The sequence below is a fragment of the Stenella coeruleoalba genome (genome assembly GCF_951394435.1).
Source record: "Stenella coeruleoalba genome assembly, chromosome: 15".
NCBI lineage: Eukaryota > Metazoa > Chordata > Mammalia > Artiodactyla > Delphinidae > Stenella > Stenella coeruleoalba.
Window position 1 is genome coordinate 6,400,441 of NC_137161.1, and position 13,635 is coordinate 6,414,075.

Below are 13,635 nucleotides of genomic sequence, written 5' to 3' on the forward strand. Positions count from 1 at the left end.
GGAGTCAGATCACCTCCACAGCTCCCAATAAATGTGCAAGAAGGCAGGGACTTCCCTGGTGGTCCAGTGGCTAAGACGCCATGCTCTCAATGCAGGGGGCCCGGGTTTGATACCTGGTCAGGGAACTGGATCCCATGTGCCACAACTAAAGATCCCGCTTGCCTCAACTAAGACCCGGCACTGCCAAATAAATAAATTAAAAATAAATAAATAAATGTGCAAGAAGGCAGATGGCTTTTGCGTACTGCTCTTTATATATGCTTTCATGCTGTTTTCGTGTGGACTTTCAGCCATTCAGCTCCATGAGTGGTAGTTCAATACCTGACTTTTTTCTTAAAGTCCAGCCAAACACCACTCAGAATGTCCAAAGCCTTAAAGGCCTGGCAGGACATTTCAGACTCTGCTGCTTTAAAATCACCTTATTATCTGACAGATTTTAACCTCATGAATGTAGCTCAAAACAGCTCCTTTGGTCAAAGTAGGATTTCATAAATTGCCAAGAAATTCGTCTAAATACCCTAGTATAGGGATAATACAGGGAGGACTGGCATCCTACAGCTACTGTAATTATTAGTGAGAGCTCAGCTTAAGAGCCTGAATTTTGATCCCAAGGTTGAGAGGGAAAAAGAATGAGAGCAAGACTTGAAGAAAAGGATGCAAAGGAAACACTGCAGGTGGAGAGGGGGTGTAAAGCTGGAGGAAAAGGCTGAATGCAGACAGGGAGATCAAGAAAAACCAGGGCAGAAAATGACACCACAGGCCAGTAGTCATTGCGGGTGAGCAGCCAGGAAGAGAAGAGTAAATTGGCCAGAAAATGACTGCGAAAGAGGCTTCATAGATGAAAACACCCACTAAGGGAGTAGCAAGGCAAAGGCAAAGGCTCCAGAAAAAGGGCAAAAACATGAGGTACGAAAGCTACGGACGTGCTGAATGTTTTATAGCTTTTGTTGTTCAAACCCACTTGGTTACTTTTGACGTCTCTTGATCCTTGGCCCCATTTTAGTTATTGTTTTAGTTCTTCAAACATGTTCTACATATATATTGTGCATCTGCTAATTCCACTAAGTCTGACCCGTTTCTGATTCTCATCACAGTGGCTGCTTCCTATGTTCACTTGTGAACACGTGACTCCTAGCGCTCTCTGGGAGAAGGAATAATTGAGGCCTGGTGTTAAGATGTGCTCGTCCGTGGAGAACCGGTGCTGGCCTGTCTGGCATTCATGGCCACTACCAGCTGGAGCTGCTTGGAATTCTCAGCTTGCTTTTCTCCAAACCACATAGGTAGTGTGGATTGGTTCACCCTTGTTTGTGGATGAGATTCTCGAAGACCCTCCCCTGTGCCAATGCCCCAGACCCTTCCCTGCAAACCTGAACCAGCAGTGTGGGGCCGGATTCCTCTTTCTCTGAGGTGGGGATTTTGTCCAGTTCGCCCTTTTGCTGAGGGGGCCACTTTTGGGTTCTGGGTTTTTTTTATGGGTCTTGATCAAAGCTCCTAACCTCGTGAAGACTCAGAGCCCAGAAATCTTTAGGCTGCAAGGGACTGACAAATGTCCTTCGTGCAACCGGCAGCTCTGTCACTGTTAATCCTCTGGATGTGTGCTTTGTGTGGGGTCTGCCTCAGAAACCCCCTCACTTTCTTGCTAGCTCAGCTATCTACTTAGTGATTAAAAACAAATTCTATCCAGGTTCGTACTGAAAGGGTTCTGTCTGGCCTGCTGTTTTTTTCAGTAGAAGAAGTGTCCCCCAAGAAGTAAATGTTTTTCCCCTCTCCCAATTGTTTATATCATGTGTTTTTAAAAAAGGAGGTTCAGTGATTGAAGTGCATGTTGGGGATGATTTTGATAAAGTTCTTCAATCACAGAAAAGGAAGCTATCGCCTGGAAATGACTTGCCTCAACAGAGCTGAGACTTAGATGCCCCCAACATCTCCTTTCCTAAGAGAAACCAAAGCTTAAGGCGAAAGCCAGATTTCTCTGAACCATCTAAAGAAACAGATTATACTAAAAATTGTACATTCATAGAAGAGCAAAGATACACAGCTAAAGGTGATTAAGCTACGAAAATCTGCCTTCTAGAACAAAGCACTGAAGAAACAGTGTGAAAAGTGTCAGTCCAAAGTCACAACTGCTGTTCAAGAGCTTACGTTCAAATACAGAAACATTCAAGGCAAGCTCCAAAAAAAAAAAAAAAAACACCCCACAAACACTAGCTTTAAATTATCATTATATACAAAAAGTTTATTTTAGAAATCAGATGTCTTTAAAAAATAACATAGAAGTTATAAGTTCTTAACTGCATATTACTCACCATCTGAATGTCAGGGTGTTATGTGGTAAAATTAAGTGGTACAATAATTAACGATGTGATGAAACCAAGTCCATGTAATATACCTGGCATTTACACCAGTTTCAAACATTAATGTGATTTTTAAAAGCAAAAAAATTTAAAAAGAAATCTATTTTGGAAACACACAAAAGCATCTTGATCTTGTAAACAGAAGTCCTGAAACTACAGATCTATTGCTGAGACTATTCCAAAAGCTGGAAAAAGTAGGCAGTATCATTTAAATACATGAACAGTTAAAAAGGTCCAATGGAAATTGTATCAGGAGTACAGTGTGGTCATCCCAGTGCATGTGCCAGAGAGAATAAGCAGAAAGGTTGAACCTCTGCTTTACAGTTTCATAGGCTGAAAGATGGAAAACGTGGGTAGTTTTGGTTGGTAATTTTGGGGTAGAACTGGTTATCCTTGTTTCTATCCAATAGGTTTCTTTTGGTCGTACAAGAAAAGCACCCACAGATGGCCAAGCTCAAATACCGCAAAATGAGAACACAAAATAAATTTAAACTCACTACGGACCAAAAAATATAGCTCTTTGGAAATCTTAACTAAAACCTGTGACTTACCATGTTAAGAATGCTGAAAATGGTTTTATAGACCAAAGAGTTAAAATGCTCCTTAAGGATGATGTCTAAAGCAGACTTTTTATACAATAAACTTCAGAAGACTATAAAATTCCTGTAACATAAAACAATTAACATATTTAGTATCTTTATCAAATGATCCCAGACTGTATTTCTAGGTACTCCTACCCAGACCATGAGGTATTTGTATTGGGAGATAATGATAAACCAAAGTTTCTCTCTGTAAGGGGAGCTCAGGGCTCTCTGACCTAGCTAGAGTTGAATCCAGAGAACCACTGTCAAGTTTAAAGAACCAGAAAACCTGTATTAGTTCGTTAATTGCAAAAAATCTTCTGAGAATGCAGCTGCTGGGTCTATCCATGATGAGTAGTTACGGCTCATGCTGAAGGGAACTGAAAAGTAAGATTTAAAATTACATAAGAACAAAGTCAATTGACAGTAATCATTCCTGAAGATGAGCAACACCTGAGAGCAATAGCGGGATCACCTAGTTTTGATTACACTGGATGTATTTTCAATGTTTCCTATCAAATGGCAATAATCTCATCAGAAACACATTTACTGAAGACAAGCATTTTAGGCTGTGAAAGGATAATGTGGGACGTGTGATGGGAGACAGACCTCCTATAAATCTTCAGGAAAAGCTGGTCATTAGTTTCACTGCAGTGAAAAATGTGTTACCAGTAACGTCGCAGATCTGAACTTTATTATCAGAGTGATGTCACTTTAGGATAGAATTGATACTATCGATGTTCTAAAATGGTTTTAACGTGGCATAAAACTCTTGATTCTCAGAGCCATATGCCCCCGTATCTGCCAAAATGTATTCTGAAAGGAAAGGTACAAAGGGGATGTAAAACAGGCGCGAGAGTTGACAAAATATCCAAATGAACGTTCCTCACGACAGATCCACTTGGGATCTAGAAAGCACTTGAACACGCCATCCTTCTTCAAATGATCAAGGGAAATAGCAAGTCCTGTATTTACAAAACTGATGAAAATCACACTGTAATAATCAGTGACTGCAGAACAACCGCACAGATCTGTGTTTCCAACATTTTCCACCATGATTCTCCATCAAGGTAAAAAAAGATTCTTTCATACAAATCCCAGAAGGACGCAGAGGTGGCAGCACAACTGCCAAAGATGGTACAATGACTTACTACTGAAGCTGATGGCGGGACACAAGGGGAAGGAGGGGCGGAGTCCTCGAGGAAAGAACCCTATTTAACGCCGGCGGCTCTAGTCCGTGGTTGACCTCCGGTACCAAAAGCGCGCCCTGAAGTCGTCGCTACAGGTCATGAAGCCGGGGTTGGTGGGCGAGTGCACGATACAGCGCACGATGTTGTTGTGGCCCAGCGAGAGCAGGTTCCGGCGCTCGGCCGTCCTCGAGTCCCAGCAGCAGAGGCTGATGGTCCTCTCGTCAGGCAGCAGCACGTAGTCCTCCGTGTGGTTGAAAACGGCCTGCGTCCGGTGCACCTGCCGTCCACTCAAGCCAGCACCTGCGCAGAGACCGAGAGGTTAAGGCCTGGGCACCAGGGCTAGCTTTCCAGTTCACATCTTAGAGCCCAGACTGTTCTACTTTTGTTATTAGCTCTGTTGACGTAAAAACTGCATTTTACAATTGTTGAAGTAATACACATTTATTGTGCAATTTCGGTAACTCTAAAAAATGTATGAAGAAGAAAATCACCTTTGGGCCCACCACCTAATGCGACTCTATTAATGTTCTGATGGATTTTTAGGCATAAAAACACCTTAAAAAAATACAAAAGTGGTGCCACATTATCTAACTTCATGTTGGTACGTTGTGTTTTTACTGGCTGCAAAGTATCCCATTGTTTGGAAGCACCATCAGGTAATGATTCTTTTCCTGCTAGGCAGTTAGTTTGTATCCAACTGTAATACTGTGACAAACATTCTTTGTATAGAACACATTATTTCTTTAGGACTAAATTCCTAGGACTAGAATCACTGGGATGGATGAACAGCCACTCTCCAAGAGGAAACTCTATGCTTTTTGTTTTTCACCATGAATTAAAAAAAGCATATTTTATGTTTCAAGTATTATATGAACTATTAAAAAAAATCTGCCTGATAATTTTACACAGTCAACATTTTGGTGAATATCTTTTCCAATCTGTGTGCGTTTGTAATTTATATAAATCAGGGCATACGGCATACAGTTTTTATTCAACAGTTTGTGGTGGAGACCTACAAAGAGGGAATATAGCTTAACAGATAAAAATACACACTTTGGTGCTGGATCTGGACTCAGTACTTATTAGCGATGTGACTTTGAATGAATAACATCCCTGGGCCTTAACTGTCTCCTCTGCTCTGCAGGGATAATTACAGCACCTGCCAACAAGATGTTGTAGGGATTAAAATGAGGTGTAATGCCCATTCAGCTTTGCAGTATAAGTGTTCAACAAGCATTACTATGAGTATTTATTTTTAAAGGCTGCATGCCGTGAAAGGCTATGTAACAATTTTCTCAATGCTTCTTCTGGACATTTATATTCTATCTAACTTTCCACTGCTCCAGATAATGCTGGGATGAATACCTTTTTATGTGTGCATGTGCATGCCTCCCAAGAATCTTTTTAGGTTAAATTTCTAACAGTGGATATAGCAAGTCAAAAATATATATATTTATAATTTTGATAATATGACACCAAGCTGCCCTTCAGAAGTATTTTACCAATCATATTCCTAACAATATGTGATTTCCTGAAACGTTTATCAATACTATATAATACCAATCTTTTAAATTCCTGAAATCTGATGAGCAAAAAGATACTTCCATATTCATTTCTTAGGTTTATAGTGAAGTTGGTCATCTTTTCTTGGGTTTACTGAGCAGCGTATGACCTATGCTTATTACCTATGCTATATATTTTTTTCCCTAGCCAGCATTTAATTTTGTTTATAGCGTTTTAAATTAACTTTTTTTTTTTTTGCGGTACGCAGGCCTCTCCCTGTTGTGGCCTCTCCCGTTGCAGAGCACAGGCTCCGGACGCGCAGGCTCAGCGGCCATGGCTCACGGGCCCAGCTGCTCCGCGGCATGTGGGATCCTCCCGGACCGGGGCACGACCCCGTGTCCCCTGCATCGGCAGGCGGACTCTCAACCACTGCGCCACAAGGGAAGCCCTAAATTAACTTTTAACATCAAAATTTCTAATGTTTACTTGATAGTTTTTCCTTTCCTTCATTATTTCAAGAGCCCTCTGAATTCTAACTAAAGATTAAAACTGGAAAAGCAGATCCAATAGTGCTAACATGAAGGGGTCTTAAACTGTGAATTAGAAAAAGAGGGAATTTGCGTATAAATTCATTATAATCTCATTTTAAAATTAAATCCCAATTCTCCAGAAAAACAAACCAATCAGCCACATATAACCATAAAACATCCCAAACATTCGTAAAACAAAAATGACTCTTCCCAAGACTTGCTAGCTATACCATCTACATCAGAAGCCAGAGAGATGGCAGGAAGCAAACTCTGGTTACAATGAGGTAAATCTATGGTAGGTTATGCTGCACCCTAGTGGTTCAGATGTCACCAACTCTTCAATTTTCTTCACTTATTAACATCCCAGCAGTCCCTTACAACAGTGTTGTTTTCTTGTGAGTTTTAAAGTTGTGGTCATGGAAATTTCAGTGTATGACACAAACATCTCACAACAGAGGAAACTAGCTGAAGTTTTCTACCAAACAGCCTTTGCTGCTACAAGGAACAGGAAAATGAAAGACAATATTTTAATACTTACTATCAAATAATTAGACAAACACTGACTACTAGTGATAGGATAAATTTAAACAGATCTCATAAAAAGAGCTCACAGGCACAACTGTTACAATTAGAGACCAACATAAATTAGACAATCAGACTGACAATTTTGTGTTTCTGTCTGAAGGGCCCACTTTATATCTAGGTTCGGAACACTTGGGGTCTCTTTTGGGGGCTCCTTCTCCTCTCTCAGGCATGGGCCAAGATCTTTCCTCTCACTTACTGAGTCTCTTCTCTGGACTGCTTTCATGTTTTTGCGGGAAGTGGGCAGGCCATGGGTCTACAAACAGACCACCTAATTCTCAAGTGTTACTTGCATGGAATCAGATCTAATTTTAGCTGTTAACATTTGAGAAGGGCAAAGAAACTGTGGTTCTATTTCCAGCTCCGCCTCTTGTTTGATCCACATAGATTTATTGTGTGGATCTAGTTCGAGGATCTAAGAGTTCTGGGAACTAAAATGCCTCAGAAATGTGAAGTAATATCAACTTCTCACATACCTGTGTATCTCACCAGGGTTCGTCCTGTAGATATTTCCCAAAGTTTAGCTACAGAGTCTTTTCCACTTGACAGAATGTATTTTGAATTTTTGGAAAAAATGGCAGAACAAACTTCAGCACCGTCGTGTGCTTTCTCAAAAGTGGTGATGCATCGATTTGAAACACCATCCCACAATTTGATGCAGCCGTCCTTGCTGCCAGTCACATACATATTGGCACTAGGATTGTAATTAACGGAACATATGGCATCAGTGTGTTGATCTTGAGGATTGCAAGAGACAAAGCACTGAAATGTGTTGATATCGTAAAGCCGAAGAGTAGGATGCTGAGTTCCAACAAGTATAAAGTCTCCAGAAGGATGAAAAGAGATGGAGCGTAACATTTCAGCCTCCTGTTGGGAAAGAGACCAAGTGGTGAACAATTAAACCCACAGGAAATGGGGAAAATATTTGGCTGATGCAAAGAACCCATAAAACAATGACTAGATATTACACAGGTAAGAGAAGAACAAAGAACTTTCTGGAATACACAAAAGGACCATCTGAACAAAGATTTCCGAAACTATCTACTGGTGAGATTATTCCGAAGATCACAGGTGAGCTTCATCATTTGCACATAAACAATGGGTGAACTCAGAAGGGAATACTATCAATCTATGACACATTCACATACGATTAATGAATAAAAATAAACTATAAGAAGAGTTTCTTTAATTTGTCCCAGGGCTCCAAATATTGAAGTGGAAGCCACTACAAAAACATTAGCATTTCTGAACCGCATATTCAAAACAGAGCACCAAATGTCGCTTTTCCAGCAAACACCTGAGAATTTCAACTGAATAATTTTTTAATTCCCCTAAGTTAGAGAAGTTCGTTGTGTTTTGTCTTTAAACAGGAATCTGCAACCTTTAAAATGTGATGTGCATTCTGAACTGTATCTGTGACCGGCAGCCATCCTCACTGGCCAGAGGTGGGCGCGTGACAGCATGAGAGCCGTGCCATTTGCAGTGGGCGCTGCGTCCTTGCTGCCATCCTCTCTATTCACAGGATGACCACTGAGACGACTTTTAACAAGAGAAGAGCCACACAACAGCTCATTGTATTTAGGGAAAAAAATGCATACAGATCCTTTCCAAACATTCCTAACCTGAATGTATTTGAAGGCTCTTTTTGCAGATGGTTTGGAATAATCAAATAATTTAAGAGTATAGTCCCTTGAACCAGAGGCAAGGATCTGTTCTGTTGGGTGGAAAGCGAGACACGTGACTTCATCCACGTGGTCGTAAAGAGTTCGAATCACTGGGTGGTTTTCCATGTTCTGCTGTGCAGTCTCATTCATCATGACCTAGGCCAGCAAGAAGAGAAGAGAATCTTGAAGTGCAAAATCTGTCTGGCTCAAAGTATACATTCTACAGCTATGCTAAGTTAAAACTGGTTTAAACTATGCTCTCATTCTCCCAAGAATGAACAACAAAAGGCAAATGGTAAGTATATTACCAGGATTTTTACCTCTATTGGCATGGCACTTTTGGCCAACATTCTTTCTGTGTCAAGTATTTTTATGGAAGCGTCAGCAGATCCAGTAGCTATTAACTGCCCATCTCTACTATAGGTAGCTACACGACATGGTCCTTTATGGGATGTGACATAGCATGTTTCATACTCTGAAGCCTCTGGGGACATAGTCTGGACATCTGCATCAAACTCCAGGTCAATTCCTGTGCCAGGGGCAACTGTATCTGACCGACCAATTGCATACTGAACTGCAGTATCATCGTTTTCCATTCCTGAAAGGAATAAAAATTAAGGGCATGAAGAAACGTTATTTTAAAAAGACGGGACAAAGTTCTGGATCCAAACTGGGAAAGGTGTTTGCTGATGTCAACTTACTCTTTCTTGGAGCTGCACAGTACTTAATACTGTACAAGTTATGTATTGTGACCTGGGTGCACAAACAGTGACAACGCTGTAAGGCAATAGGCGTTGTGGCAGGTTAGGTTCCAACAGGTAAAGTCACCTCCCCAGATACTTGCCTCCAAAAGTTTCTACTTTAACCACAACTACAGAAACTGAAAAAGAGCAGTTCTGTAATTAAATTGTCCATTTTTCCCGATTTCGAATTTTAATATTTTTAGTGTTGAGATCTGTTAGTAGCAGCTCTGAAGCTCACTAAGTCAGATATATTGTTAGTAATAACATTAGTGAAACATCTTTGAAAGAATGTTGAGGTTTAAACAAACTGAAGTTTAACAAGAAAATCCATTTTTTTTTTGTTTTGTTTTTGCGGTACGCAGGCCTCCCACTGTTGTGGCCTCTCCCGTTGCAGAGCACAGGCTCCGGACACACAGGCTCAGCGGCCATGGCTCACGGGCTCAGCCGCTCCGCGGCATGTGGGATCCTCCCGGACCGGGGCACGAACCCGTGTCCCCTGCATCGGCAGGTGGACTCGCAACCACTGCGCCACCAGGGAAGCCCAGAAAATCCATTTTAAATTGAAAAATAACTTGACATATCATATAAACAATTTTTATTAGTATAGGAAAAATCAGAAATGCAGATAAACAAAAAACAAACATAACCTTGTATTATATCACCCAGAGATAATTACTGTTAACATGGCGGTATGAATTCTTCTGGACCTTTCTCCACGCACACAGTTGTTTCATTTCTTAAAACACAAATAAAATCACAATATGTAACGTGGTGTGACATACTCGGTCATTTACCCATATGGAATAAACACCTGGCCAGTGTAATAAACGTTCACCCACATCATGTTGTTGGATCCAACTTTATGAATATGAGAACATGTACAACCAATTCCATATTGTTGGGCATTTCAGTGGAATTCATTTTATTTCCTCAGGCCAATTCGAACAGTTTACACTGCCAAGTCAAAGAGTATAAATATGTTTGGCAATTCTGTATTTTACTGAGTGCTTTCTATGACACAGGCAAGCACCTGGACACACTGTTGAACAAGACAAGGTTCAATATCTTTATTAAACTTGCAGTCTGGGACTTTCCCAGGGGTCCAGTCATAAAGAATCCGCCTTCCAATGCAGGGGATGAGGGTTCTATCCCTGGTTGGAGAACTAAGATCCCACATGCCGCGGGGCAACTAAGCCCGGGCACCAGAACTACTGAGCTCATAAGCCGCAAAGAGACAGCCCACGTGCTGCAAACTACAGAGCCCTCACGCCACAACTAGAGAGAAGCCTGCACATCACAACAAAGAGCCTGCGTGCCACAACTAAGACCTGACGCAGCCAAAAAAATAAAACCCAAACCCAAAGCAAAACAACTCGCAGTCTTCTGGCAGGTGGTATGGACTGTGTGGGAAACTCAAAACAATATAGAAAATTTCAGACAGTGATTCTGTTACAAAGGAAATGGGATTGCTGTTTTAGAGCACTTGCGGAGGTACGGGGAAGATGTTCGGGTTATTTTAGAAGAAATGAGGAGGACTCTGAGACGACATCTGAGCTGAGACTTGAAGTCAATAATACAGCGGCAGAAAGCTCCAGATAATTCACATAAAGACCCTGAGGCCAGAACCTGCTCAAAACCTTCACACTCTGGACTTCGCTTTCTCCTTCATTACCCAGCACTGTGCTCGACACATACTAGGCACTAAAAGTAAAGGGCAGCAATCCTGACAAACGTCTGAACGCTTGTCACGGGCTCACTGAACGTGCGCTCTCAAGTCACCTAGTTTGATGAGGTGCAGGAGCTGCTCCGAGGGCGCACACACAGACTGAGGCTTGATTTCATTGATGAGGCCATTAGCAATGCTGATGTAGCCATCATAGAGCAGCTGGCTAATGATCAGCTTGTAGAGCTGCTGGCGATCCTTCAAGCCCACTTTGGTTCTGTACATCTTGGAGGAGAGGAAGGTAATTTCCCTGCCAGCTGCAAGAGAGAAAACAGGAGATGATGAGGGGCAGAGGCACTAGCAAACCACAGAAGCAACACAGGAATCTGGTCAGCCTTTCCAGGGCTTAAATCCCAGCTCTATCAGCATTATCTTTGGTCAGCAACTACGTTTCTCAGAGATCAGGGTCCTCAGCTGTTAAATAAGTCAGTGAAGGCTAAACAAGATGATACATGTAGCGCATTGAGCACAGCAGCACACAGAAATGGTTCAAATCACGTTAGCCAATATTTACAGTAGAACCTCTCTTCATGAACATTTTTTCTCTGCTAAATTACCCACCTGCAATTTTTATTCTTTACTGCTATCCCAGAATCTTCCACTTCTTCTGTTAATGAAACCCTGGCTAATGTTTGCAATAGGTACAACAGCTGCTACTGTTGGACGTCTAGACACTACTGTTTCTACCAGCTAAGCTGTTATGTTTACTAATGTCAGTTATGGTCATTCTTAAAACATGTTTCAAGGCAACCGAGCTTGTTACATTACATAATTTAATTACAGAATACTTTGGAAAGCATTGCTGAATAAAATACTGGCAAATAGGATACAGCCAAAATAACTATAAAAAATGGAAAAACTGGAAGGACTGTGCGTTTAGATTGATTTACAAGTGTTTAAGTTCTCTCTCCGGCTCAGAAAGCAAAAGAGAAAATTACAGATGGTTTCCAGTTTATGCAAAAAAAAAAAAAAAAAAAGAACTCCAATTGGTTGACATGATTAGATAATCTGATTATAAAAATCAATGTCTGTACACGTGTAGATCTGTACAGGTATCGGAAAGCTGCAGGAGCTGGGGAACAGCGATAAAGAATAAAAGTCACTGGCAGACAGGTAGCTGTGGCACAGAAGAAAATTGGAAGGCAGAGCACAGGAGAGAAGAATATAAGAAAGAAGGGCGGGGAGTGGGCAGTTAACACCACTTCACAGGGGTGATTCTGAAAGTGGGAGGTGCTGTAGGAAAGGGGCGGGAACAGTGTTTTTAACTACCCAAGGCCCTCTGGAGAATTACTGAGGCTACTGATGATAAGAATAGCCAATGTGTTTACCATGTTTCATCTCAATCCTCAACAACATCCTATAAAGGAGGTCCAGTAATCTTGTTTACAGGTGAGGAGGGGAAATAACTTGCCCAAGGTCTCAGAATTAGTGCCTGGAGGAACCAGCATTAGAACGCAGACGGTTTGACTCCAGAGATGATGTTGTTCTAATTGCTGCGTGTACTGCTCCTTAAAAACTTAATGATAAACTAGCTAAAATTCATTAGACATTCCGCATATAACACACATGGTGTAAGCAACTAATATGCATTACTTCATTCAATCTTCAGCTTATGCCATTTTAGAGGTGGGCAACCGGAGGCACAGGAAGGTTAACTCACCCAGGATCCAACAGCCTGTAAATGGCGGAGCCTGGATCCTAACCCAGAGCCTGAGCTCTTACTGTGCTCTACTGATGGGTATTAAGCAAATATATATAAATCCATGCTTGTGTAGACAATATTAGGACACAACAGAGATGATGAAACCGGCTCAAAGAGGTTAGGAAATACTGCAAGTAAAACGTGGCTGCGTAACTCGTCCAAGGTTAAAGTGGCCACCAGGATTACCCACCCCAGAACCCACAGCGTAACCACTATTCCATCCTTCACTCGTGCCAGGCGCATCATAGGGCTACCAAGAGATTAAAATAGGAAAAGAGAGGACGAGCCCTGCTTCTCAACTCCCATAGAACTTCCGTTCGCTGGGCTAGAAAGCGCCCTAATTACCGCCCCCAATTTGCAGGTGAAGGGTCTGCGGCCCCAAGACAGGAAGTAACCAGTCCAGGACTGGTTGTACCCGTAGTTGGAAGGAAGACCAGGGAGAGAACACAAACGCCCCCTCACTGTACGCTCCGCTATGACCCCGAGCTAGAGGCTAGCGAAGAATGGAGGGTCAAAGAGAGGCCTTTGAGGAAGAGGAGCGACAGTGCGGGCCCAGCCTGGCAACTCAGGGCGCATGCCACCCCGCTCACTATTGACTCTTCCCGCCTCGCCCGCGTCTTTCCTGTGGTGCCCCAAAGGCGCTAGCCGACCGCACCCGCCATTCCACGCACCCAGGGCTCCCCCATACCGGATCGTCCTGCTCTCTCGGTCTCCCGCGCTCTCTCCTAGAAAAATGGAGACGCGAATCCTGCCCAATCGATCGCTCCGGGCGCACCTTCACTGCGCACGCACAAAGGGCATCGCGCCGAGCGCTGCGCTATCGATTGACCCCACTCGCTCCTGCCCTTCTCGCCATCTTACGGGCGCGTTCTAGAGATTCGTTCACCTCCTCCGACTTTATCTCCAACGCGGCAACCCTGACGCCAAGGGACTGCTGCCTCACGGACAAATGTCAGACCCGGAGAGCACCGCGGGCGCTAGAACGGCCGCAGATGTGGCGGGCCTTTGCCTCCATCACTTCCGGGGCCTTGCGAAGCAAGTGCGCCTGCGCGCCGTCTCCGCC

The 13,635-nt window shown here is 42.7% G+C and overlaps 1 protein-coding gene across 2 annotated transcripts; it reads right to left on the reverse strand.

The window, feature by feature from the left end:
• Window positions 1-1,020: 1,020 nt before the first annotated feature.
• Window positions 1,021-13,596, reverse strand: CSTF1 (cleavage stimulation factor subunit 1). Of its 2 annotated transcripts, none has more exons than XM_079944444.1 (6): window positions 13,459-13,595; window positions 10,927-11,127; window positions 8,725-9,002; window positions 8,363-8,560; window positions 7,217-7,607; window positions 1,021-4,425 (listed from the first exon to the last, which is right to left on the reverse strand). In XM_079944444.1, the coding sequence occupies exons 2-6, from the start codon at window positions 11,093-11,095 to the stop codon at window positions 4,166-4,168; spliced, it is 1,296 nt and encodes a 431-aa protein (XP_079800570.1). In that variant the 5' UTR covers window positions 11,096-11,127; window positions 13,459-13,595; the 3' UTR covers window positions 1,021-4,165. The 2 variants fall into 2 exon arrangements, with proteins under 2 accessions (XP_079800570.1, XP_079800569.1); XM_079944443.1 differs by having other exon boundaries at window positions 1,023-4,425; window positions 13,261-13,596.
• Window positions 13,597-13,635: the final 39 nt, after the last annotated feature.

What these genes read in the sequence shown, in the direction of transcription:
- CSTF1 (XM_079944444.1), bottom strand. Translation starts at nt 11,095, where the DNA reads ATGTACAGAACCAAAGTGGGCTTGAAGGATCGCCAGCAGCTCTACAAG. An exon ending in CCTGCACCTCATCAAACTAG is followed by an intron (nt 9,003 to 10,926) that starts GTGACTTGAGAG and finishes TATTCCTTTCAG; the next exon opens with GAATGGAAAACGATGATACT. An exon ending in AAAGTGCCATGCCAATAGAG is followed by an intron (nt 8,561 to 8,724) that starts GTAAAAATCCTG and finishes TTGCTGGCCTAG; the next exon opens with GTCATGATGAATGAGACTGC.